Source organism: Schistocerca gregaria, chromosome 1 (genome assembly GCF_023897955.1).
Source record: "Schistocerca gregaria isolate iqSchGreg1 chromosome 1, iqSchGreg1.2, whole genome shotgun sequence".
NCBI lineage: Eukaryota > Metazoa > Arthropoda > Insecta > Orthoptera > Acrididae > Schistocerca > Schistocerca gregaria.
The window spans coordinates 1,202,051,259-1,202,075,903 of NC_064920.1; the positions used below are offsets into that span (position 1 = coordinate 1,202,051,259).

The following is a 24,645-nucleotide window of genomic DNA, read 5'->3' on the forward strand; positions in this document are numbered from 1 at the left end:
CAACACCCAGCCATCACGAGGCAGAGAAAATCCCTGACCCCGCCGGGAATCGAACCCGGGAACCGGGGCGCGGGAAGCGAGAACGCTACCGCACGACCACGAGATGCGGGCGGCGAATGGCTGTAGAACGCTGTGTACAGAGGAGATAGTGATACTGTTTAGTGCCGGCCGTAGTGGCCGAGTGGTTCTAGGCGCTACAGACTGGAACCACGCGACCGCTACAGTCGCAGGTTCGAATTCTGCCTCGGGTATGGATGTGTGTTATGTCGTTAGGTTAGTTAGGTTTAAGTAGTTCTAAGTTCTAGGGGACTGATGACCGCAGCAGTTAAGTTCCATAGTGCTCAGAGCCATTTGAACCGTTTCTGATACTGTTTAGTGGTGTTTTTCCTGATTAGTTTGTGACCACCTTGTTGCACTGAAGAAAAAGCTAAACGCAGAAGTATATGAATAGCATGACAGTGTGCCCTGTTATACTTTAACATTTTAAGGCAGTGGCTTGTGGGCAATAACAATCCCAAAACGTTGTGGCATGCCCGGAGTCCCAAGATGAGGTCACTGGAACACCTCTGGAATGAGTTGGAACGTCGACCTCGCTCCAGAACCTAGTGTTCAGCATCACTATCTACTCTGGCTACTGTTCTTGAGGAAGAGTGGGCAGAAGTTCTTGCACAGACGTTGAGACGACCCGTTGTCAATTGTCCCCAGCACAGTTCAATGGCGAATGTTGGGCACACTGCACGTTAACGTCCAGTAAAAGTACCAACATACTTTCGATCAATAGTGTAGGTGCAGAATAAGCGAAAGTTTCTTTCCCATCGTTCCTGATAGAGCAATTTTGATGACCAGCAGCGCAAATGTCCCGTGGATAGAGGATACATCGATGTGGTATCCGAGGATGACGATGATGTTTGGTTTGTGGGGGCGCTCAACTGCGCGGTTATCAGCGCCCATACAAATTCCCAACCTTTGCTCAGCCCAGTCTCGCCACTTTCGTGAATGATGATGAAATGATGATGACAACACAAACACCCAGTCATCTCGGGGAAGTTGAAAATCCCTGACTCCGGTGGTGTCCGGGTATCCGAGGTTTCGATTGCGAGTGTGAAACGACTGACGGAGTTGTGAAGGCTCCAGTAGAGGGCGCCCGAAGCCGGCGAGCAGAGCGCTCGCGTGTCGGAAGGAAGGCCCCGTGGCCCGTGAGCCTACCGGCCCAGCAGGTTGGCTGCCGGCCGTGGTGGGGGCCCTGCCCCCCCTCCTATATAGCGGGCGCAGCTGGCGCCGCTCGCATCCACTGTGCGCGATGCTCAGCTGACCACCGGTGCACACTGCAGCATGGGTCTTCTCAGCGTCTTCGTCTGCGTGAGTACTGAGTACTGAGTAGCCGGCAGCCTGCCCTGGGTGACGTTGTGGGAGTGAACCACGTATTGCAACCAGCGCGCGCGGCCGCAGTTCCGTGTCTAGCTACAGTGGAACCTCGTTTATCCGGAGTAGGTCGGGTCGCAGATCAACCAAATGATCGAAAATTCGGTTAATCTGGAAATTCAGAAAAAAAGATTAAAATAAAATGTGTTAGTTGTCACAAACATACACGTTTCCTTTGCTTTTCAAATGGTTGGGCGGCGAAATTAAGTACAGGTACTTCGTAAACTCAGTACATCATTATCATTTATCCAACATTAATAATTTCCGAAATAATTATCGACTGGTACATGTAAGATACAACATTTATTGTACGCTTGTGTACATCTATGTGTATGGAGCGCATACTAGACTCCAAGTAACTCAACATTTTCAGTTTTTTTTTTTAATTTGGATTATCTTCATTGTTGATTGTTACATTCTTGAAAGGCCCTAGTGGTGGTGTGTTCTGAGGTAGTACTTTGTCCTCCATGCCGTGTTGGTAGCTCCAAGCAGCACCTGCTGTGTCTGCTGACTTACACCAAGAGCTGCATGCCGGTCAAGGAGTACTTCAAACAAATGGAGAAGTGATTGGCGACTTCATGGCATGTTGTGTGCATCACGGCCAAATTGTGGATAGGATTGGCAGGAAAATCAGCATTGACCGTATTTTGTTGTTTTATTATCAGCAAAATCGGTTTTCGGTTACTTAGTGACCATCCTGAGTGCTTTAATATACAATTAAAATTGGTAGGCACTGGTATCAAGCTATAACCACAAGCTTAGAGGGATCACATAAATAGTGAAGTACAAAACAAATATTTGAAATAATACAGGACATTATAGACACAGATATGCATCTGTGGTAATAAAAAACCATTAACTTTTGGAGCAGAATTAATATTAGACACATTTGCTCATTTATGGAATACGAGAGAGCAGAAAACTTAGCACGTCTAACGCTTGTGGAAAGAATCCAATATGTAATTCATGTCAAAATTGTACCCACACACTTTCGCGGTAGTACGTAAATTATAAATTACTTTCGCGATAGTTTTAACAGATATTATGAAAACTCATGACTCGTTTCGGTGGATTTCTACAACCATCCTCAGATCGTTCACATCGTAAAAAAAAAGAGTTGAATAGACGTCAATAAAACATCAATGGCTATAGTCATGTAGTGACAGACACTCGTGTTATGGGCCGACAACATCGTGGCGGGATGTAGTTAAAATCATGACCGGGAGCGAGCCAGGCAGTAAACCGCAGTCTTGCGACTTGCATGTAATGAAGAAGGAAAATGACTAGCAGGAATATAAAAAAAATGGATAGTATGCCCATTGCTTGCATTTGTACAAGATTTACTGAGAGAATATCCATTAACTGTATTTGAGCAACAAATAGAGTAAGAAACTGTATCTGCTGTACAAATGCAAATAATGGGCATTGGATCACTTGAACTAATGGAACAGGCCACCTTTATCACCTGCGTCTTGCGGTGTTGTGTTCCACAACCTGGTCCTGTCACGGTGGTGCTTTCAATTAAACATTGTCATAGTGTTGTTGGCCCATAATACGAATGTATATCATTTCATGAATGTAGCTAATGATGAAGTCTTTCAATGACTATTCAACTCAACTCTTTTTTACTATTTCAAGGATCTGGAGGCTGTAGAAATCAACCGAAACTAGTTACCGCGTTTTAATTGTATAATGGCAATTGTGGTCCGCCGCCAGCAATGGACAGTGAAGCTTTGACGATGCCAGCCACTCATGCTGCCGAAACCTAACAGAAAATCATGAGAGAAACGTTGGCTAAAAAATCCGAGACATAACACAACAGGCAATTTGTGAACAAGTGGCTACGAAAACAATATCTTTGCACAACAATTATGTTACCTACTGTGATTGTCGCCTGTAGTTGACGTAGCAGAGAGAGATGCCAGCTGTTTACAGGACAGAGGGTGTGACCGTGTTGTGATTGGTTGTTGCTATGGTAGATGTCCTGTAAGCTCATAGCTATCAGTCACTTTGTTATTCTGATCCTGAAAGAGTTGGAATTCATCCTGTGCAGAAATCTTACAGTTGTGGCGTCTCTGGCGCTCGTCTTACATTGCCACCACAAGCAGTGGCTAGTGTCACTTTGGCCTTTAGCTCTGGTGCTACAGTGTCTTGAGACTGAGAGCCAACTTTGTAACTCATAATCACTACCGCCATTGCAAACGAATAAACGGCAATAAATTGGCCTTCAGAAGCAAAAGTCATTTCTTTACGATTGCTCTCCCATTCTGACGCTGTTGAAGTTGCACCATGAAATTCGGCAACAATATTATTCAACACTTCTCCTTTATACATACTATACGAAGCATCTAACTTTGTGTCCATAGACATTGTCAGATGTCATTTACACTCGAAACAAACAGTGGAATACAGTACAGTTGAGTGTTAACTTATTACCTGACATAAAGCCCTGATCCCTGTGTGGCCCTTTTCTGGATCGAAATTTAAATAATTGCTGCACTAGATGGTTGCCGCTTTTACTTTCGTACCATCGACACGGCACAGCATTAATTCTAAACGAAAAAAAAGTTGTAGACGATGAGGATCAGTAGGAGATCCGAGTTAATGGTACACAGATAAACGAGATCCCACTGTAAGTAGTTCTTTTTTTAAATGCTGTGATCATACAATTTATAGAGATTAAGTGATTGGTTTCTTATGTTCTTTTAGTTTTATATTTATACTTCACAATAAAAATAAAATGCTCAGTCTTATTTCCTATGTCAGATGTATGTATAATATCGTTTACGATCTTTGATCGCTGCCTCAAAGAGGCGCATGTACTGTTGCCGTGTTTCTTTATTGTTGGAACACGTTCGACACAATCACGCACTGTCGCTTAGTAGACGAAGCCTCAACGTGACACGATTGTGGATTTCCTAGAATATGCAGGTCGATCTGTCGTTCTCACCAGGGCAATATCGGTGAATCTTAAAATCGGTTTATGACTACCCCATGGGTTGCTACGGTGACATTACTATCCACTACAAATGTAAATGATGTACTGGATAACGTAGGAAACTCCGCGAGGCTTTTCGCGGATGATGGAAACACGCAAAGCCAGAAAACTGTAGCGAAAGGTGGGAAGACCCACAGGCGATCGACGAGTAGTGCAGTTGGTCCCGCAACAACAAATATGAGGTTCAAATGGCTCTGAGCACTATGGGACTCAACAACTTAGGTCATAAGTCCTCTACTTAAACCTAACTAACCTACGGACATCACACACACCCATGCCCGAGGTAGGATTCGAACCTACGACCGTAGCAGCCCCGCGGTTCCGGACTGCAGCGCCAGAACCGCACGGCCACCGCGGCCGGCCAACAAATATAAGGCGAATAGATCAGTTCAGTTACATGATTTCCGATGCCTTTAGTCAAGAGTTCAGGCATTAAACGCGACAGCGTTACGGAGATGCTCCACAGTCTCCAATGTCAGAGGCCGTGTTTTGGTATACGAAGCAAAATATTATTTCATCCAACATACGTCTCGTAGAACGACTGAGGCAGAAAAAATCTGCGAAACTGGAAATCATACGGAGACCTACCGCTAGCCATTCTTTTCACTACTGTGGGTCACCAAAGAGGGAAATGATAATGATGTCAGAAGTACTCTCCTCCAGACTCTCTAACTCGCTATATGAAGTACAGATGTAAATGCTGGTGTATATGTTTAGATATGGATGAGGAAGAGAAAATGAAAGCGAAATTTCTGAGAAATGTTACGGTGTTTTTTAAACATAATTTTTTTCTTCATTTTCTGCAATATGACTTCAAATAATAAGAAACGCTAAATGAGAAACTCAATAATAACATACCTCACATAGTCTCCTGACTTACTATTAACTTCCGCTCCTGTAATAAATGACATTTTCTAGTGGAGTTAATGATAAACATTTTAATGTACACATAATGTTTTCATTGAGGCAACCAGAGAAAAGGCTTAATATCATTAACCGGTGTCGGCCACCATCAGAACGACTGAAAGCTGCGTGAGACGGCCAGAAGAGTCTTAGTGTGACAGAGCGTTACTTTTCTTTGGCTGGCTCAAAGAATATGTTAAGTGTACAGTAACTTCAATTAAAAATAAGTGAGTAGAACTGTGAGCATTATTACCAGAGCCTCCCAGTTTGTTGAAGGATGGAGGGTTTTCATTTCGCAAAATAAGTTGCTGGATTATTGTGTCGTCGATGGCGAGGTTATTGAAACCAAAGCTCAGATGGGGGAAGGATGGTCGGTGATCGGGTAAACAGTCGTTTATTAATTCAGGAAAAACACAGAAAAAATAAAAACTCTGATATAATTTCACTTATCTATTGGCATTTCGGTATAACAGGTCAGTCAAATGTACAATGTTGATAATTGTCCGATTTGTGGACTGGGATTTCTTTGGCTCGTAACTTCATATCTAAGCTAGGTTTAGTCTGTATACAACATATGGTGTGGAAAACTTTTAAACTTTGCTAGTAATTGTCCGATTTGTTTGATGCCAGACAGACTATGCACATTTACTCGTTTGGATATCAGTAGGAGAATCCAGTATGCACGTTGAGATGTTAGTTCCGTGTGCACGACACGGAATACCAGCATTTATCGGAAAACTGGAGGATGTAGTAGTGTAGTAGGCTTCATAGAGGACTGCTTTACTTCAGTGATTCATCATACCTGATATGTGGGGAACACATTAATCAAGTCACGTATCGGAGTGACTGTGATCAGCGTAGCCAATCTAATAATGTATAAGGCTATATTTAATGAATAGAGAATTATTTAATATAACTATATTAAATCATTAATTGCGTCACGTAAATATGAAACGTTCAGAATGTAGTGCTAGAAACATCTTAATACACAAAATGTGAGTTAATGTTGTGCATCAACAAATTATGTACACACTTCTGCATTTCAGGGCTAAGTATACATGTATTTAAGAATAATCTATATTGTCCTCTTCTTGCAGCTTCGTTTGGTTAAATAATTATTCCAAACCAAAAGAACTAGAATTTTGTCTGGAGGAACTTTTACAATGGTAATCTGCATTTTTACGTTTAAATCCAGTCTTCAGCCAACAATGTTTATAAAGCTAAGCATGATTATCGCATACACAGCGCTTTTTTTTAAAAAATCGCATCCGTTTTAGACAGTCGATCTATTCTAAGTTATCGTCGATATCAGACGAGTGTGAACCAAAGCCGCCTGCTCACTGATTTTTCTTAGTACTTTTAGGTTGGCGGCAAGTCATCCATGCTAAATTGTACTGCGTATGTGACGTTTTTTGGTTAATTTACAACGCGACAACGTGATTACAACTTAAAAATGGACCAAGTTGAATTTGTTTATTGAAACTAATGAACTAACATCCAACAAACCAATAATTCTCTAGCCGTGGACCTGTTGACCTTCACCTCTCGACTACGCACTCGAGCACAAGATAAGGATTTCCTATTAATGTAGCGGTGGATATTCCTGCGACTATGGCTTCTGTCACATGTATTTAGACTCGAAACGTTTATGAAGTGACCAAGAACGTCGCAACCTTTATCTGGAGACCGGCCGTGAAAGGACGTAAACTTGGCACCTCCCGAATGTGAGTCAAGTCTCTTGTACACAAAGGCGGCTGGCTATGTTGGTGGCATATGAATGCTATGATTGTGTCGCGTAGTTTAACGGTTCTTACCTCCATCCTGCAAGAAATTTGTTGCTGTATGGGGCTCTTTCGTAGGGTTAGTATTGATTCTGAGGACGAGTGGAACCTACGTCCACATCAGTACTCTGCGAATCAGTGTGACGTGTCACGCCTGATGCTCCAGTAATAAAGTACGTCACCGGAAACAGAGTGTTGCGGGATGGAATCCTTCCTGGACCACGGAAATATTCAGTGTACCGTTAATCTAGTCTTCACCACTCAGCGATGGATCGGATTCCACGCTAAACTGTGGGTCCCCTTTCCATGGTTGGATAGCTGTGGTGGGTTTGGAACATGCAAGTCGCCGAAGTGGGTTTGAAAGACACCTGGTCATTTATACCCAGGCAACTATTACTGTTATTATAATTAACTCTGTGGATTCTCATTATATTTAATTCTCTTCTGGGCCTCATGTGAAATGTTGCTGTAACGTCATTCACTACTAAGTATACTAAGAGTATGGCAGTTTTACGCTGCAAGCACAATTGCTACTTTTGAAGTCTCGTAGCTGTATATCTGCTTTGATTATGTCAGCAATGAAGTGTCAAGGTTTTAGGGAAAACTGCGTTAGAAGTTAGAACAAAGTTGTAAAGTGAAAGAATTGATGTTGTTGTTATTGTTGTTGTCTTCAGCTTGATGACGGCTGTGATGCAGCTCTCCAGTCTGTGCATCTTTGCACTATTGTTGCAACCTACAGCCACCGGAACCTGTTTACTGTAGTCAAGATTTTGTCTCCTTCTACAGTTTTTACCGCCAAGACTTCTCTGCATCACCAAACTAACTGCTCTTTGGTGCCTCAGAATGTGCCTCATCAACTAATCATTTCCCTTAGTAGACTTGTGATATAAGTTTCTGGGAGGGGGCCATACAATGTGTTACGTGGAACGTTCAAACTGGGTATATAAAATTCGACAGTCTCTGAATCTGGAGAAAAATAACGTTTTTCGTCGAAATCAACGGTCTTTTCACAGGCCATAAACTCTGCCTGTTATTGAGGAAACCATGTTGAATCATTGCTCTACACTTAAAAGACGTTCCTGTGGGATACTTTGCGTGTTTGCGACTAGATCGGTAATTTCTTCACGGGCATTACATAGCACATTATACCGGATGGAGACTCATCTAACGGCATTGATGGTTCAAATGGCTCTGAGCACTATGGGACTTAACATCTATGGTCATCAGTCCCTAGAACTTAGAACTACTTAAACCTAACTAACCTAAGGACATCACACAACACCCAGTCATCACGAGGCAGAGAAAATCCCTGACCCCGCCGGGAATCGAACCCGGGAACCCGGGAGCGGGAAGCGAGAACGCTGCCGCACGACCACGAGATGCGGGCTGGCATTGATGTATCTAGTGTGATTCACGGAAGCGTAATTGGACAGTTGTTGTTCATACTGTACGTTATGAGATGGCACTTAGTATTAGTTGCAAACTTAGGCTTTTCGACAATAATGCAATTATCTGAGAAAATGCTGTACCGTAAACTCTGCACTAATAACAAGCTATATTTGCACAACACACTTCGCGAAACGTAATAGTGTGTCATCTTTTGACCGCAGGGATTACTGAATCACAACTACACTTGCTCGTAGCATACACGTATTTCGCTGTAGCAGTATGTAGTCTCAGTAGTAGATAAAGCAGATGGCAGGCCGAGATTCATTAGCAGGATACCGCGTCATTATATTTCGCCTACAAAAGAACTGCATATATAACACTTTTGTGGCCCATACATGAACACTGCACAAGTGTACGGGACTCACATCAAGTTGCCAGGAAGACGTTGTTTGAATGGCGAGAGGATCTGAACTGTTGAAAACGTCTAGCAAGCACACACTGAACACGTCGAACAACTCGCTAGAACCTGTTCAGGAATACCAAAAAACTTCTTTCGGGGAGGTAATTACGAATTTTCTTTAACCCGTTATGAATCAATGTTCTACACAGTGCGCAGATAAAATCAGGCCAAGAAGACCTCGCACGGGAGGACAGAATCTGTCGTTCCTCGGACGCTTCATCCGTAAATAGAACGGGAAATAACCTGAATGTATGGCCTACGGTGCACTCCACTTGTACAAGTAGATGTATGAACATACGGGCGATATCTGTTTCTTTCTTTTCATGACCGTCATGTGTTTCGTTCCCTTTCTAAAGCGGTTAAGCTGAACGGCTGTGGAGCTCTTTTGAGCCAGATTCCATCAGGATTTTACAAACCGGCAGGAGAATACTGAAGCCGAGACTAATTGGTGACTGAAGAATGCATGTCAAGATTTCGGAGACATACCTGCTAAACAAATACGTGGACGCGAACATGTACATTCATCTAGAAGACATCATTAGAGACAGATATTTACTTCTACAAGTGGACGAGAATTTGACTCTTTAGACCATCAGAAATTGTTGTCTTCCTTAGATCCTCTGAAGTAAGAAAATGACAGGGACACATCTCTTGGCCCATTATATGAAAATATACCAAAAATTCATAAAGGTATTTTAGATTTTGCACTAGTAAAAAAAGAAATCGCTTTAATTATACACATGAAGCATTCATTAGGAAGCTCTCCAATGGGGTAGGATGTTCATTAAGAAGCAGAGGTTTAGCAGGTGACTCCTACAATTTAATTTTCGCCACGTATAACACTTTCCTTCCTTAACATTTGACACATATTGGCCTTGTCCTTGATTAGTCTTTATTAATTGATTCGGTACCACAATTCAAAGACTACATCATTCATCGCCGAGGGTTCTGATTGTCCTCTACTTTGTCCATCTTGTAGTGAATCGCAAGTGATTCATTGGCATAGAGACACTTTATTTTGACCATTGTGTTGAAGGGACTTATTTTGGTGCTGAAAGAAATGCGTATATTACTGTAGATCTTTTTTTGCAGTGTGAGGTCCAATCTGAAGCAGGAGATATTTATTTGAATGATGGCTAACTGAAACCCTCAGCTGTCGACAGGTGTTTTTGATATACCTCGATGTGGACAGCTGCAAATGTGTGCCCCGACCGGGACTCGAACCCGGGATTTCCTGCTTACATGGCAAACGCTCTATCCATCTGAGCCACCGAGGACACAGATGAATAGCGCGACTGCAGGGACTTATCCCTTGCACGCTTCCCGTGAGACTCACATTCCCAACTGTCCATATATTCTACATATGTAGAATTGTGGACAGTTGGGAATGTGAATCTCACGGGAAGCCTGCAAGGGATAAGTCCCTGCAGTCGCGCTATTCATCTGTGTCCTCGGTGGCTCAGATGGACAGCCGGCACGGTTAGCTCAGCGTGTTCGGTCAGAGGGTTACGTGCCCTCTGTAATAAAAAAACTGAGCTCATCGATCAACAACGAACTTTAATGGATGTCTTACGACGTCCGCCCCGAGCAGATGCAACGAACAAAATGAGATTAAAAAAAAAAAGATGGTTAGAGCGTCTGCCGTGTAAGCAGGAGATCACGGGTTCGAGTCCCGGTCGGGGCACACATTTTCAGCTGTCCACATCGAGGTATATCAACAACACCTGTCGGCAGCTGAGGGTTTCACTTAGTCATCATTTATTCCAGGGAAAAGCTGCACGGTCATCAACAGTATTCTGTTCTTTCGAGAACAGTTACTGTCTTCATATAGATATTTATTTACATACGCTGAACCTTTAAATCTAATTGGGCATTCTTCACATAAATTTTTGTTCTCTAAATAGTGCATACACATGCCCAGAACAGGTATTGGGCAATACTCATTGTCGTCTGGACAATTGCTCCCGCCAGGCAGTACAACTGGGTTTTCCCATCTCGTGCTTTATAACAGACATGTCTTCTAACAACGTCCGAAGTTGCCTGAGAAACTACAAAAGGACTTTTCCTCGGCTCGAGATTAGTAGAAGAAGATCAAAGGCGATAACAGCGAGTGAAAAATAATGAAACAATCTCCACGTTCGTTGAGAAAGATGTGCTACCCGAACAAAGCTCAAGGCACGGGAATGACGTTACGGAAGTAAATTGTGTCGTCCTCAACTAAGCTGCAAAGAAAAAGAAGCTCACAGCACAAAGTGCAGTGGTTGTTATTTGGAACTCTCTGAATGGTAATGTAAGTAGAGTGAAGGGCAAACGTTACATAATGTGATTGAGCTTGCGGATCCCGTGATCGAAACGAACGCGAAATAGGATAAAAGTCGTGGTCTTTCATATTTCCACATCTTCTGTAACTTTCATCACCTCTAGGTATCCTATATAATACGTTTTGTATATTCCAGTATTAGAAGTCGACTCTCGATTGTGTTAATATTTGTGCGATTTGAAGGTCAGCACACTGACATAAATGTTCTAAAGCAGTAGAATGCAGATGTCAAGGCAACTCAAAAAATCGATTTCGAAGACGAGCTACAAAACATTTCGACACTGCTAAGAACTTCGTCGGTATGCGCATGAGTAGCGTTAAAGATTTGGTATCGTAGGTCGCTAGTTCGAATTTCGTTAGCATTAGTTTTTTGTTTTCTTTAAATTCTATACTTATTAACAAATGTAAATGTTATTTAACACATACAAAATCATAATTTTTTTAGTAAAAACAAAATTTAAAAAAAATTTAACCACTAATCGCATGAAAATGTGAGTATTCACAGTAAATTAAAATCTGATGTAAAGATGCGAAACATTAAATTAAAAAAAGCAGTTTTGAAATTTAGAGTTACAAGCATTACTTTTGTACATACCTTTTTTCACTAAACAGTAAAGCATTTCACATGTCTGTAACAAATTTTAATTTATTTTCATGCGATTGCTACAGATGTACTGATACACACAGCTTCTACCCCTTCAGAGTCCCAACACACGTCACAGGTGATCATATGTACTTTCGTTAAGCTAACTTAAGCTTTTGCTGGCCTCTCCTTTTTCCTCATCTTGATACGGTGTTTATCTTTAGTTCAGCGCCTGGACGTGCTACGGGTTGCCTGCAGTAAGTAATTACAGAAATATTTACGCGGCCCATGGTACATACCAGGTGCCCTTAAATTAAGGCAGCTTTGAGAAATTGTCTATTGACAGATGCACCACGGCAGGATGTAGGTTTAAAAGCCTTGGTAGCGTGGTGAAACCTAGCACAACGTTTCTGTTGCTCAAATAGTTGCCGAACACACCTTTTCCTGTTTCTGATGAGCAGGAACCTTTTTTTATAACAGAACCTTTAATTACGTACTCTGTTTATTCACATCAGTAATGCAACCGCTCTATGAATGTACCTTTGCCAGACGCAGGGTGGCAAGGTTAGCAGGTGGCCTTGCTTGCAAGTGTGTCCCTGGATTTCAGAACATTTTTCGCGTCCTTTAAACAGACCGATAATGTCTTTTGGCCGATGAAGTGCAGAAATGCCTTGCGTTCGTGAATCCGTGCGAGCTGTAGGCAGCCTAATAAGAGAGAAAGTCGATCTACATTTTTACTCTACAGACCACTAACCGCTGTGTGGCGGAGAATGGGACGTTACGTAGGGCCGAAGGGCAGCTGCGGCTTCCCAGGTGCAGGAAGCGAGACTCATCCAACTTCTATCCTTGTACGGCTATCCGTCGTGGGTCCTATTTCAAAGTAGACCACTTTCAGTGACGTCCTTCTTAACTGTGTCAATCCATCTTCTCATTCTCCTCCTTTTTCCACTTATAGTCATTTCAAGGAATTCCTTGTCTATTCTACTTTCCTTTATTCGTTTCACATGACCATACCATCTCAACCTTGATTGGCGAAGTTTTTCCAGTGCACTGCGTTTTACACCTGAATCCATTATGTTCCCTTCATTCCACGTCATTTTTGTTCCCTTCAACACAAATGAAACAAATAAATTCAGCAGCTTGGATTTGGCTATTCTCTGTCTCTCTCTCTCCCTCCCCCCCCCCCTCTCTCTCTCTCTCTCTCACACACACTATCAGAGCACAGGCCTCCATTGAGTAGGTCAAAATTTGATACATTAGGTGCTGAGGATGATCAGTTTCGTCTTGTATGATATGTGGTATGAGATTAAATTCAAGTAGTACTGTCTACCATAAAGGACACTTGGCTAGAATGCAAATGAGGCTCTGAGAGTCATAAGGGCCAATAGCATACCGTCTTCGACCCTCCATACTTAAGTGAATTCAGAGAAACCAGTGACACAGCTTTTTGTGAATGCTCAGATATACGTCGATTGTTGACCTACAGTACAGATAAACCTGATACATCATAAGATCTACAGACGTCAGAAGCAACTAAAGTCTTACAATCGACGATAGTGTGATTTATGGTTCTCAGTGCCTCAGATGGATTACTCTATGATAAAACCCAAAACATAATGTTCTATATCTCACTTAGAATCCCTCAAAATAGGTTTCTCTCAGTATAACTATAACACATAGTGATGTCCGATCTAATTTTACTATATAGTGAGTGAATTCGCGTGTCTGTGGAATATGCTATCGCGTAGAGGGATTTATGCCAAGTGTATGTAGACAAAAGTCTGCTGCAGTGTGCTACCACCTATTGGCAGTAGCAGCGCACGCTGTAGACTGTGCCCTTTGTTTATCAAATTCGTATTGATTTGGCCCGTTAGGCAATTACTTCACGTCACGTGACGCCAGTTGGACATGTGCAGAAACTCCTTAAAACGTGCACAGGTGAAGGTGTGCTCGCGACTCTGGTGCCAAGTTTCACCGAGTGCAGAGGAGGAGTATGTAGCACAGATGTCGAAAGTTAGTGTGTTCTCACGCTCTTGTGCTTTTACACATCATCCGCCACTGATTATAAATACAGTCTTAAGTCAAAACTACTTAAATTTGGCCGCGCGGGGGTTAGCCGAGCGGTCTATGGCGCTGCAGTCATGGACTGTGCGGCTGGTCCCGGCGGAGGTTCGAGTCCTCCCTCGGGCATGGGTGTGTGTGTTTGTCCTTAGAATAATTTAGGCTAAGTAATGTGTAAGCTAAGGGACTGATGACCTTTGCAGTTAAGTCCCATAAGATTTCACACACATTTGAAGATTTGAACTTAAATTTGGACTTACTCCCCTTTATGTCTCAGGTGCAGAATTCTATACCATATTGGCGTCAGTGAGACAGGTGTGCGATTGGACCAGACAATACTGCCCCCCTCTCCCCCCCCCCCCCACATATTCTGGAACGACCCGTGCCTTTCCCACCCACTCAGCACACTCAGTTGTTCCAGTGACCTACGGGGCAATTCCTGCGCGTATTCGATACACATACTAATTAACGACCCATCAGGTACTGTATCCTTTGATCACTCACTTGACTATCTTCTTCGGATCCCAGCAATAGCCGAATGTAAGAACTCCGCTGAGATTGCCATGGTGAAGGACATCTACCTTCATTTCCTTGTTTTCCATTGCGCTGCCTTCGTCGCCAAAGGGCATCTTGACAGTCGATTTTGTTCCTTTGATTGATTTTCACGTAAAATAAAAGCTTCTTCTAGATTGTTGACAACTCAGTTGCTTAGATCTTGCTTGCGAACTCACTGCACACTTCTTGCACAACTGTTGTTACGCCCGTTTTGACTTCGTTCAACTTTTGCTTGTCAGCAAGAGTTCGGTTTCGTTTGAATCTGTTATGACACCCCTCTTTGCTTTTGTACTCGTAGCAACTTCGCAGTACTGTACTGTAGCGTGTTCCCCTTAATTCGTACTGTTTTACATGGCAAACACTGTATCTAGCACTATCCTACAATAGCCTGAATTAGTATCAGAGATCATCGATATTCTCCTACAAATAAACGTTGCTTGCTGCCGGTTATTCAGGTCGCTTAAAATCGTATTTTTGTAAAATCCGAAGAAAAAATTTCGATCTTCTGTCATAGTCGTGGAAAAGTTGTCTAGCAGTCAGAGAGATTACAGCTCCCACAGAGGCATACCGAGAATATTTCTTTCCACGAACAATACGAGACTGGAATAGAAGGGAAAACCGATAGAGGTAGTCAAAGTACCCTCCTTCTCACACCGTCAGGTGGCTTACGAAGTGTGGATGTAGATGTAGATATTTGTAGTATGAACGATGCTCATCAGTAGGTGTCCAGTACCTTGTCCATCGTATTAACCGATCCTTCCGTCGCTTCTTGATGGAACAACTTGATAAGTATAAATTAAAAGCACAATATTGCGTATGTTCTACAGCACTAATTTATTTTAAAGTTTTATGGCTTTGTATACCGAAAGCCGGTTAGCAAAATAAACGAGTACTGCAGAACATACACAATACGGTGCTTTCCGTTTATAATATTATTCGTTTACTATCTGCTGGCAGCTGTACCTAGTAGCCTAACCACACAGTATAGTTTAGTGTAATTATGAAACAACTGTAACTAAATTAACATTATAAAAAAAATACCTATTGATGCTGTTATGAGTTCAACATATTACAAGCAGATATACTTTACCTCGTAAAACGCAAAGAGTTTGCATATTTACTATTGACCGCCATTTCTAAAATGTAAAACAAAAACCAATGAAAAATGCAAAATATGTTTTACAGTGCAAATTCTCTCTACTTCGATTCTGAACAACTGACAACAGAAGCAGTAAGTATTTTTTGGTACTAATGCTTATTTTAGTCATAAATGTGTCGCTATCAGCCTAAATGTGTCGCTATCAGCCTAAAAAGCATTGTGTAAGTCGACCATTGGCAATTTAAATCAGAAAGTAATGACAAAATAATAATAATAGTATGAAGCGCCTGAAATGGGCCTTATATGTTGAAACGCATCTTGCTGTTTAATAAAACCCGCTTCGAGACTGAAATCCTTATATCTCATGAATTTTGAGCGTCCATTTTCAGTGTGTACGGAAAATCAAATTACATAAAGACAATGTTAAAGGGAAACGAAAATTTGTGTCGCTTTCTTCACACCGGGCCGTAGATGTAGTAAGCTGTCGCAACGTTTCTGTGACTTCTAGCCTTTACTTGAACTCTCGACCAGGATAAGCGTCCCGTATAATACGTGTTCTGCACAACCAAGTCCGATATTTTTCCAGAAAACAGGTAAGCATTTTCTCCTTTTTCGCAGAACACAGAACTGTGTTAATTGTTATCTCCAGGCTCGTAGTCTCAAATTTGCAGCTATCGTTAAAATAGATTCACTTGTCGTAAATAAAAACCCGGCTGTCAGCTTCGATAATCTTTATCATTTATTTACGCTTCTTGCCTCAGATGTTTTGTAAATCATGCAAACTGCCACATCAACGCTAATACTGCGCAACACCAAACATATCGAGAATTTATGCAAAGCGATAGCTCCTGACACATTTCAACGGCGCCTGTCTCACCTGAATTTCAGCGCTCTTGGCCCAAGATCGATACCATATTTACATTTTAACGTGTAATGCAAACTACGTGTAATCGTCCAAAATTATGTTAAACCTTAATCAGATGAAGGAAATTTTAATTGTAATATTTCTACTTCTTTGAAATGATCAGTAACTACAAAAAAATAATGTAGCTCTTCTATCTATGACGGATCACATAACTTGTTTTCGGTGGGTGTTGTGATACACCGTACTCTTAAAACAAAATTGCAATGTAATGTTTACTTTTGTCTGGACATGACTCTCCAGATTTTATATATTGTTTCATTGCTACGAGAATCCAAATGTTATGTTAGCATCTGTGACTCAAGTGGTAGTGAGACTAAACGGTGTTTTAGAATTTTGATTTGAGACGCAATTTTCGTTACAGTCTTGGTCCGCCACACAGTTTTCATCTGCCAGGAAATTTCAAACAAAAAATACTTTATCAGCTATGATAAAATCAATGTTCAAATAAAAATGTGGAAGGGGGATTTTCGCCTCCAAGTTTTCTCTATATCGCGCACACATTCTTCCAACAGGCATCCTTTCGTTACCTTGTATATCAGTCACGCCTCCAAAGTAGGCTTTGCGGAAAAAATTACACAATATTTTTGTAGCATTTTAAATCGGAACTCATATTTCTACCTTCCTGAAAATACAGGCTGAAGCAGCTAAGACAAACCACCCCAAATATAATCAGAATGAATGAATATGTCGTGGTGTGCTTTTTGCCAAGTTGTAGCGAACAGTGTGACAGGTTTCCTGACGTTCGCAAGAATTATTATTACGGGACAGACTTTTTTTAATGGAACTATACACTTTTTTCCTTGTTCATTTGAAAGAAGCTTCTAAGATAACTTCAACTACGTAACATGTTTGGGACTTGATCAGATAGTATTGAGATAACAGAGCCGCAAACCGCTGTCCCGCTAGAATGAGATTTTCACTCTGCAGCGGAGTGTGCTCTGATACGAAACTTCCTGGCAGATTGAAACTGTGTGCCCGACAGAGACTCGAACTCGGGACTAGGCGTAAGTCGTACTTCGGTAGCTCAGATGGTAGAGCACTTGCAAGCGAAAGGTAAAGGTCCCGAGTACGAGTCTCGGTCGGGCACAGAGTTTTAATCTGCCAGGAAGTTTCATATCAGCGCACACTCCGCTGCAGAGTGAAAATCTCATTCTGGAAACATCCCCCAGGCTGTGGCTAAGCCATGTCTCCGCAATATCCTTTCTTTCAGGAGTGCTAGTTCTGCAAGGATCGCAGAAGAGCTTCTGTAAAGTTTGGAAGGTAGGAGGCGAGGTACTGGCAGAAGTAAAGCTGTGAGGACCGGGCGTGAGTCGTGCTTCGGTAGCTCAGATGGTAGAGCACTTGCCCGCGAAAGGCAAAGGTCCCGAGTACAAGTCTCTGTCGTGCACACAGTTTTAATCTGCCAGGAAATTTCACTGTCCCGCTGTCTGAAGGGGTTCCACAAACGTCCGTTCCATTACACCAAACGCAAGGAACCACGTAGCTGAGGTACGGTTAATGTGTTTACAATCACGGTTGTCACAGCAAGCGCTCAAAATGCTAACCTTGAGCTTTGCTGCATGCTACAATGTGATTCTGGAGATACAATACTGGGTGTTGAATTTTATCTCGAGTTAACGGCAACACAGGCGCCTTTGATAAGGCGTTCCATGCCTTCGGTAGATGTCGGTGTTTCCTAACAGGCCTCTTGTCTTAATTCTTGCCAGAGATAAAAGTACAGAATTGTCAAGTTTGGTAAGTATGCAAATCAACTTGTGTTTCCCTAACGACTTATCCAACGTTCCCCACACATTCTCTTAAGTGGGTCTGTCATTACATGTGTGGAATAGAAGGGACCAAAAAAATGTTCAAATGTGTGTGAAAACTTGTGGGACTTAACTGCTAAGGCCATCAGTCCCTAAACTTACATACTACTTAACCTAAATTATCCTAAGGACAAACTCATACATCGATGCCAAAAGGAGGAGTCGAACCTCCACCGGGACCAGCCGCAAAGTCCATGACTGCAGCGCCCTAGACCGCTCGGCTAATCCAGCGCGGCTCGGAGGGACCTCCGTCATGTTGGTACCACACTCATTCCCTTATTTCCAGTTAGATGTCTACCAGGAACTGCGACAACAACATATCTTAGGGACTCGGGAGTACTTAGATTCCTGTCAATTAAACAGGAACCAATGACGCGGGCCTTGAAAGACAACGCACCAGACGTTGACACACCACGAGAGTTGTTTTCAACCACTTCTTTCAGCTCGCACTGATTTTTAACTAACTATAAGTGGTAACCAAATTTTCACTGAATAGGATTTTAAGCTATTGCTATGAAGCTGTAGACGAAGCGAAATGTGAAAAGAAGGGAATGTGGTGGAATGTAGCGTTACCAAAAGATTTGTTTGGTTGATCCTCTCGTACTTCCTAGGTGCCTTTCAAAGACAATTTCATTGTGTTACGACAGCTAAAATGATAATTTCATTTCTTCCAGCGGTTGCTATTCTTTTTCCTTGGCGTATTTCATTCTCTACATTTCAAATTTGCCGTGCGGGATTAGCCGAGCGATTTATGTCGCTGCAGTCATGGACTGTGCGGCTGGTCCTGGTGGAGGTTCGAGTCCTCCCTCGGGCATGGGTGTGTGCGTTTGTCCTTAGGATAATTTCAGTTAAGTAGTGTGTAAGCTTATGGACTGATTACCGTACCAGTTAAGTCCCATAGGATTTCACACACACACAATTCAAATTTACAGTTTTCTTTGTAATGTTTGAAAACACAGATACTGACTGCCTGCCACGATCATGATATTCTTCAGAATCAACACCATCGTTGTTGTAATAGCTTAGCGACATTCAACTTTTTCGAGTATCGTACACATTATGAATGCCTGAATAGATTTTCGAGCAAGTTATCTGATTGATACAGCAGCAAGCCACAGACTCATTGGCTTCAGGCCAAAGGTAAACACAACAGCCGTACATAAGTTACGTGTTTGCTTGCATTCGGTGTAATAGGGCAGACGTTTGTGGAATCTCTTCTCCCAGGCGCATACGGAACATCTTCTCCTGACGGAGGGCCGTGGTTTGCTGCATTGTAGCTTTGATACACTACTTGATCAAGTCTCATACAAGTTATGTCGTTGAACGTCTCTTAAATGAAAAAACTCTACAGTTCCATGGGGAAAAAGTCAAGCTTGTAAATCGGCGACTATAAACGATAAAAATTACTTTCGCACTTCAGGAAATTCACCATACTCTCCGCTATAACTTGGCGGAAACGGCACGTCGGTATATTCATTCGTTGTCGATACATTTGCTGTGGCCTGTCTTAGCTACCTCATCCCCTGTACAGAGAACAAGGAGGTATGGGCAGACCACATCCAGTGAGCCCGTGTCTAGGGAATGTGCTTATCGCTGAAGCAACTGGTTTTCGGTGATACCGGTTTCTTTCATCGCCAATTAAACCTGACTGTTAAAACCACTCAAATTCACCGGTTTCTTAAATAAACACACTTCCGTTTTTTTCTTGATATTTCCTATAATAAATGCGGAAATCGGATAAACCTACAAATATTTTAACCCTCTCTGTTTAAAGATACACTACCGGCCATTAAAATTGGTACACCACGAAGATGACGTGCTACAGACGCGAAATTTAACCGGCAGGAAGAAGATGCTGTGATATGCAAATGATTAGGTTTTCAGAGCATTCACACAAGGTTGGCGACATAAGGAAAGTTTCCAACCGATTTCTCATACACAAACAGCAGTTGACCGGCGTTGCCTGGTGAAACGTTGTTGTAATGCCTCGTGTAAGGAGGAGAAATGCGTACCATCACGTTTCCAACTTTGATAAAGGTCTGATTGTAGCCTATCGCGATTGCGGTTTTCGTATCGCGACATTGCTGCTCGCGTTGGTCGACATCCAATGACTATTAGCAGCATATGGAATCGGTGGGTTCAGGAGGGTAATACGAAACGCCGTGCTGCATCCCAACGGCCTCGTATCACTAGCAGTGGAGATGACAGGCATCTTATCCGCATGGCTGTAACGGATCGTGCAGCCACGTCTCGATCCCTGAGTCAACAGATGGGGACGTTTGGAAGACAACAACCATCTGCACGAACACTTCGACGACGTTTGGAGCAGCATGGACTATCAGCTCAGAAAGCACGGGTGCATCACAGACAGGAGTCCCTGCGATCGTGTACTCAACGACGAACCTGGGTGTGCGAATGACAAAACGTCGTTTTTTCGGATGAATCAAGGTTCTGTTTACAGTATCATGATGGTCGCATCCGTGTTTGGCGACGTTGAGGTGAACGCACATTGGAAGCGTGTATTCGTCATCGCCATACTGGCGTATCACCCGGCGTGATGGTGTGGGGTGTCATTGGTTACACGTCTCGGTCACCTCTTGTTCGCATTGACGTCACTTTGAACAGTGTACGTTACATTTCAGATTTGTTACGACCCGTGGCTCTACCCTTCATTCGATCCCTGCGAAATCCTACATTTCAGCAGGATAATGCACGACCGTATGTTGCAGGTCCTGTACGGGCCTTTCTGGATACAGAAAATGTTCGACTGCTGCCCTGGCCAGCACATTCTCCAGATCTCTCACCAATTGAAAATGTCTCGTCAATGGGGACTGAGCAAATGGCTCGTCACGATATGCTAGTCACTACTACTCTTGATGAACTGTGGTATCGGGTTGAAGCTGCATGGGCAGTTGTGCCTGTACACGCCAAGCTCTGTTTGACTCAATGCCCAGGCGTATCAAGGCCGTTATTACGGCCAGAGTTGGTTGTTCTGGGTACTGATTTCTCGGGATCTATGCACCCAAAATGTAATCACATGTCAGTTCTAGTGTAATATATTTGTGCAATGAATACCCGTTTATCATCTGCATTTCTTCTTGGTGTAGCAATTTTAATGGCCAGTAGTGTACATAGAACCAAATTATTATTTTAAATAGGCAAATAAAAGAAAACTTACTTCTCCAACATTTGCTGCTTTTCTCGAAAAGTGATAAGTAGTTGGATACTGCAACAATCACCAGTATTCTCCCATTCATTCTAATTTTTTTTCAAACTCTGCTCAAAAAATTAAACATGTCTTAAACGAGAGACATACCACTATTTGGGCATCACAGTAGTCAGTTCTAATGGATGGAAACTAAGGTTAGACAACCCTATTTTTCATGGTAATTTGTCCGTTTTCTAGGGTTACAAGCGTATAAAGGCATACTTCGTAGATACAGGCACCAGATGAGCTACTTTCTACGAATGAACTGTAAAGTTTAAATTATCTACTCTCATGATGTCGCAAGTTCGTTGCGCTGTCTCCTATTTTCAGTCTTGTAAAGCAAATAGAACATTGCAGTTAACTGAGCCTGCACTTCGTAAAATACTTCCAAAGCAAGGACTGTGTGTCTACCCAGCTAGCCGCGCGGTCTAACGCGCTGCTTTCCGAGCGAGAAGGCGTGCGGTCCCCGGTGTGTCTGCCAGAGTGTGGATGGTTTTTAACGCTGTTTTCCATCTGCCTCGGCGAATGCGGGCTGGTTCCCCTTATTCCGCCTCAGTTACACTATACGCCATTATTACCCTACCACGCATTCATCTGGGGTTACACTTGGGGGTGGGTGGACTACTGTGGCCTGTTGTGGGGCCGGCCAGAGTGGCTGAGCGGTTCTAGGCGCTTCAGTCTGGAACAGCGCGACCGCTACGGTCGCAGGTTCGAATCCAGCCTCGGGCAAGGATGTGTGTGTCGTCTTTAGGTTGAAAGAAAATTACTGTTAATGAATTAAAAGATCCACGCAGTGGACACCAAATGAAAAAGCTACTCCTTGTGTTTCTGATCTAGACTGCCATAAAAATGCGAAGGACCTGATAATCAGAACTCAGGGAGAAGTTGTAGTATAATTCACAATCGATTTATTGATCTTCAACAAGACAAGACAACAAAATTATTAAAGAAACATCATCCAAAAAGTATTTATTTAATAAAAGCCTTACTAAAATGGGATCTATGGTGGACAAAGTGATCTGCTGGGGACGACACACGACACTAACCTGAACACAACTCACTCTCTCTCACTTCATACACGTGAATCCAGGTTATGGCATCAAACTACGCCACCACCAAGCATCTACAGGGTGTTACAAAAAGGTACGGCCAAACTTTCAGGAAATATTCCTGAAACACATGTGTCCGGAAACGCTTAATTTCCATGTTAGAGCTCATTTTAGTTTCATCAGTATGTTCTTCCACCTACGTTCAATGGAGCATGTTATGATGATTTCATACTGGATACTCTACTTGTGCTGGTAGAACATGTACCTTTACAAGTACGTCACAGCATTGGTTCATGTACGACGGACCTCCTGCACATTTCAGTCGAAGTGTTCGTACGCTTCTCAACAACAGATTCGGTGACCGATGGATTGGTAGTGGCGGACCAATTCCATGGCCTCCAAGCTCTCCTGACCTCAACCCTCTTGACTTTCATTTATGGGGGCATTTGAAAGCTCTTGTCTACGCAGTCCCGGTACCAAATGTAGAGACTCTTCGTGCTCGTATTGTGGACGGCTGTGATACAATACGCCATTCTCCAGGGCTGCATCAGCGCATCAGGGATTCCACGCGACGGAGGGTGGATGCACGTATCGGCGCTAACGGAGGACATTTTGAAGATTTCTTGCAACAAAGTGTTTGAAGTCACGCTGGTACGTTCTGTTGCTGTGTGTTTCCATTCCATGATTGATGTGATCTGAAGAGAAACAATAAAATGAGCTCTAACAGGGAAAGTAAGCGTTTCCAGACACATGTCCACATAATATATTTTCTTTCTTTGTGTATGAGGAATGTACCTGAAAGTTTGGGCGTACCTTTTTGTAACACCCCGTATTTTCTACCATACAAAAAAAAAGAGGAAAACTTTGGTTCGAAAGAACAGGGTGCTGAGAAATAGATATTATAGCCCTACATCACAGCAGCCAATACTTTACCATCCTACTGGTCAAGGCAGCACACTATGATGCGTTCGGCGACTGAAGTCATGGACGTCGGAAATCTGTTATTAAATGCGCGTTCCCGAAAAATGCAAGTACATGGCCTCGCGTTTGGTTAATTCAGAACACAGGTACTTCCCTAAGAGCCTCTGAAACCCCGACGGATTCCAATGTGCAGGTGGACTCGTTTGCTGGTCTGCCAAACCAATTTAACTCGATGCCACGACTGTGTGTGTCGGAATACGTCAAATGTTTAGGCGGCCGACTCAAGACAAATAAGTACACCCATGCATCACTTGTTGTGACTGTGATGACATAAGCAGTACCTCTGACGGTTCAAAAGGTGACTGGCACAGGCTCTAAGTCGCACCCTATCAAAGGACACAAGTCTCACCGTTTAGGTAGAGACCTGCAGTTCTTTACTAGCAAAGCGCCGGTACAAGAGACTAGTACATGTGCTCTAGAGCACTTGCACGCGAAAGGCAAAGGTCCGGAATTCGAGAGTCGGTCCGGCACCCAGTTTTAAAATGCCAGGAAGTTTCAAGACCATTTCATCACAATGTATGAAGTCAAATCGCCGTAGATCGTATTCCCTACACCGAATCAGAAGCGAGAGTGCCCTGCAATCTCTCAAGGTTAGTTAGGTTTAAGTAACTCTAAGTTCTACGGGACTGATGACCTCAGCAGTTAAGTCCCATAGCGCTCACAGCCATTTGAACCTCTTTTGTGGTTGTGAAGCACTGAGGGCTACGGCGGGACGAAGCCTCTCTGTCATTTCTAGGTCCCCGGTTCAATACACAATACACAATGGTGTCGTCCATAAACTACAATAAAGACCAGATGGAGCTCGTCTTGGGCACTGGATGTATGCGCGCACCATCTAACAGGCAATACTACACGGTGATAGATACACCATTGATCAGCAAAGCTGAACCAATTCTTATCCCATGTGTTTGTTGTCAGTTTCTGTGTGCATTGTTAATAAAATAACACTGGCCGCTCTTCCCATTTTCTACTAGCCAATAATGCAATATTTCAAAGCAACTGAAATTTTACGAATAAAATTTCGTCATTTTTCAAAAAGGTTTATTTAAAAATTTAAAATTTTCACTCTGTTGATATGGCTACTTGATATCACGGTTTTTTACCTT

General features: G+C 42.7%; 1 protein-coding gene across 4 annotated transcripts in view; it reads left to right on the forward strand.

Moving 5' to 3' along the window:
* The window catches only part of LOC126284758 (uncharacterized), a 147,945-nt gene that overhangs the window by 2,239 nt on the left and 121,061 nt on the right, over positions 1-24,645 (forward strand). For 3 of the 4 annotated variants that reach the window (XM_049983907.1, XM_049983931.1, XM_049983925.1), the window contains exon 1: positions 1,293-1,359. The exons of the other annotated variant lie outside the window; for it this stretch is intronic. In XM_049983907.1, the coding sequence (XP_049839864.1) occupies positions 1,333-1,359 (27 nt within the window). In that variant the 5' untranslated portion in view covers positions 1,293-1,332. Of the gene's footprint in view, positions 1-1,292; positions 1,360-24,645 lie in introns of those variants that run through there. 4 annotated transcript variants of the gene reach the window in all.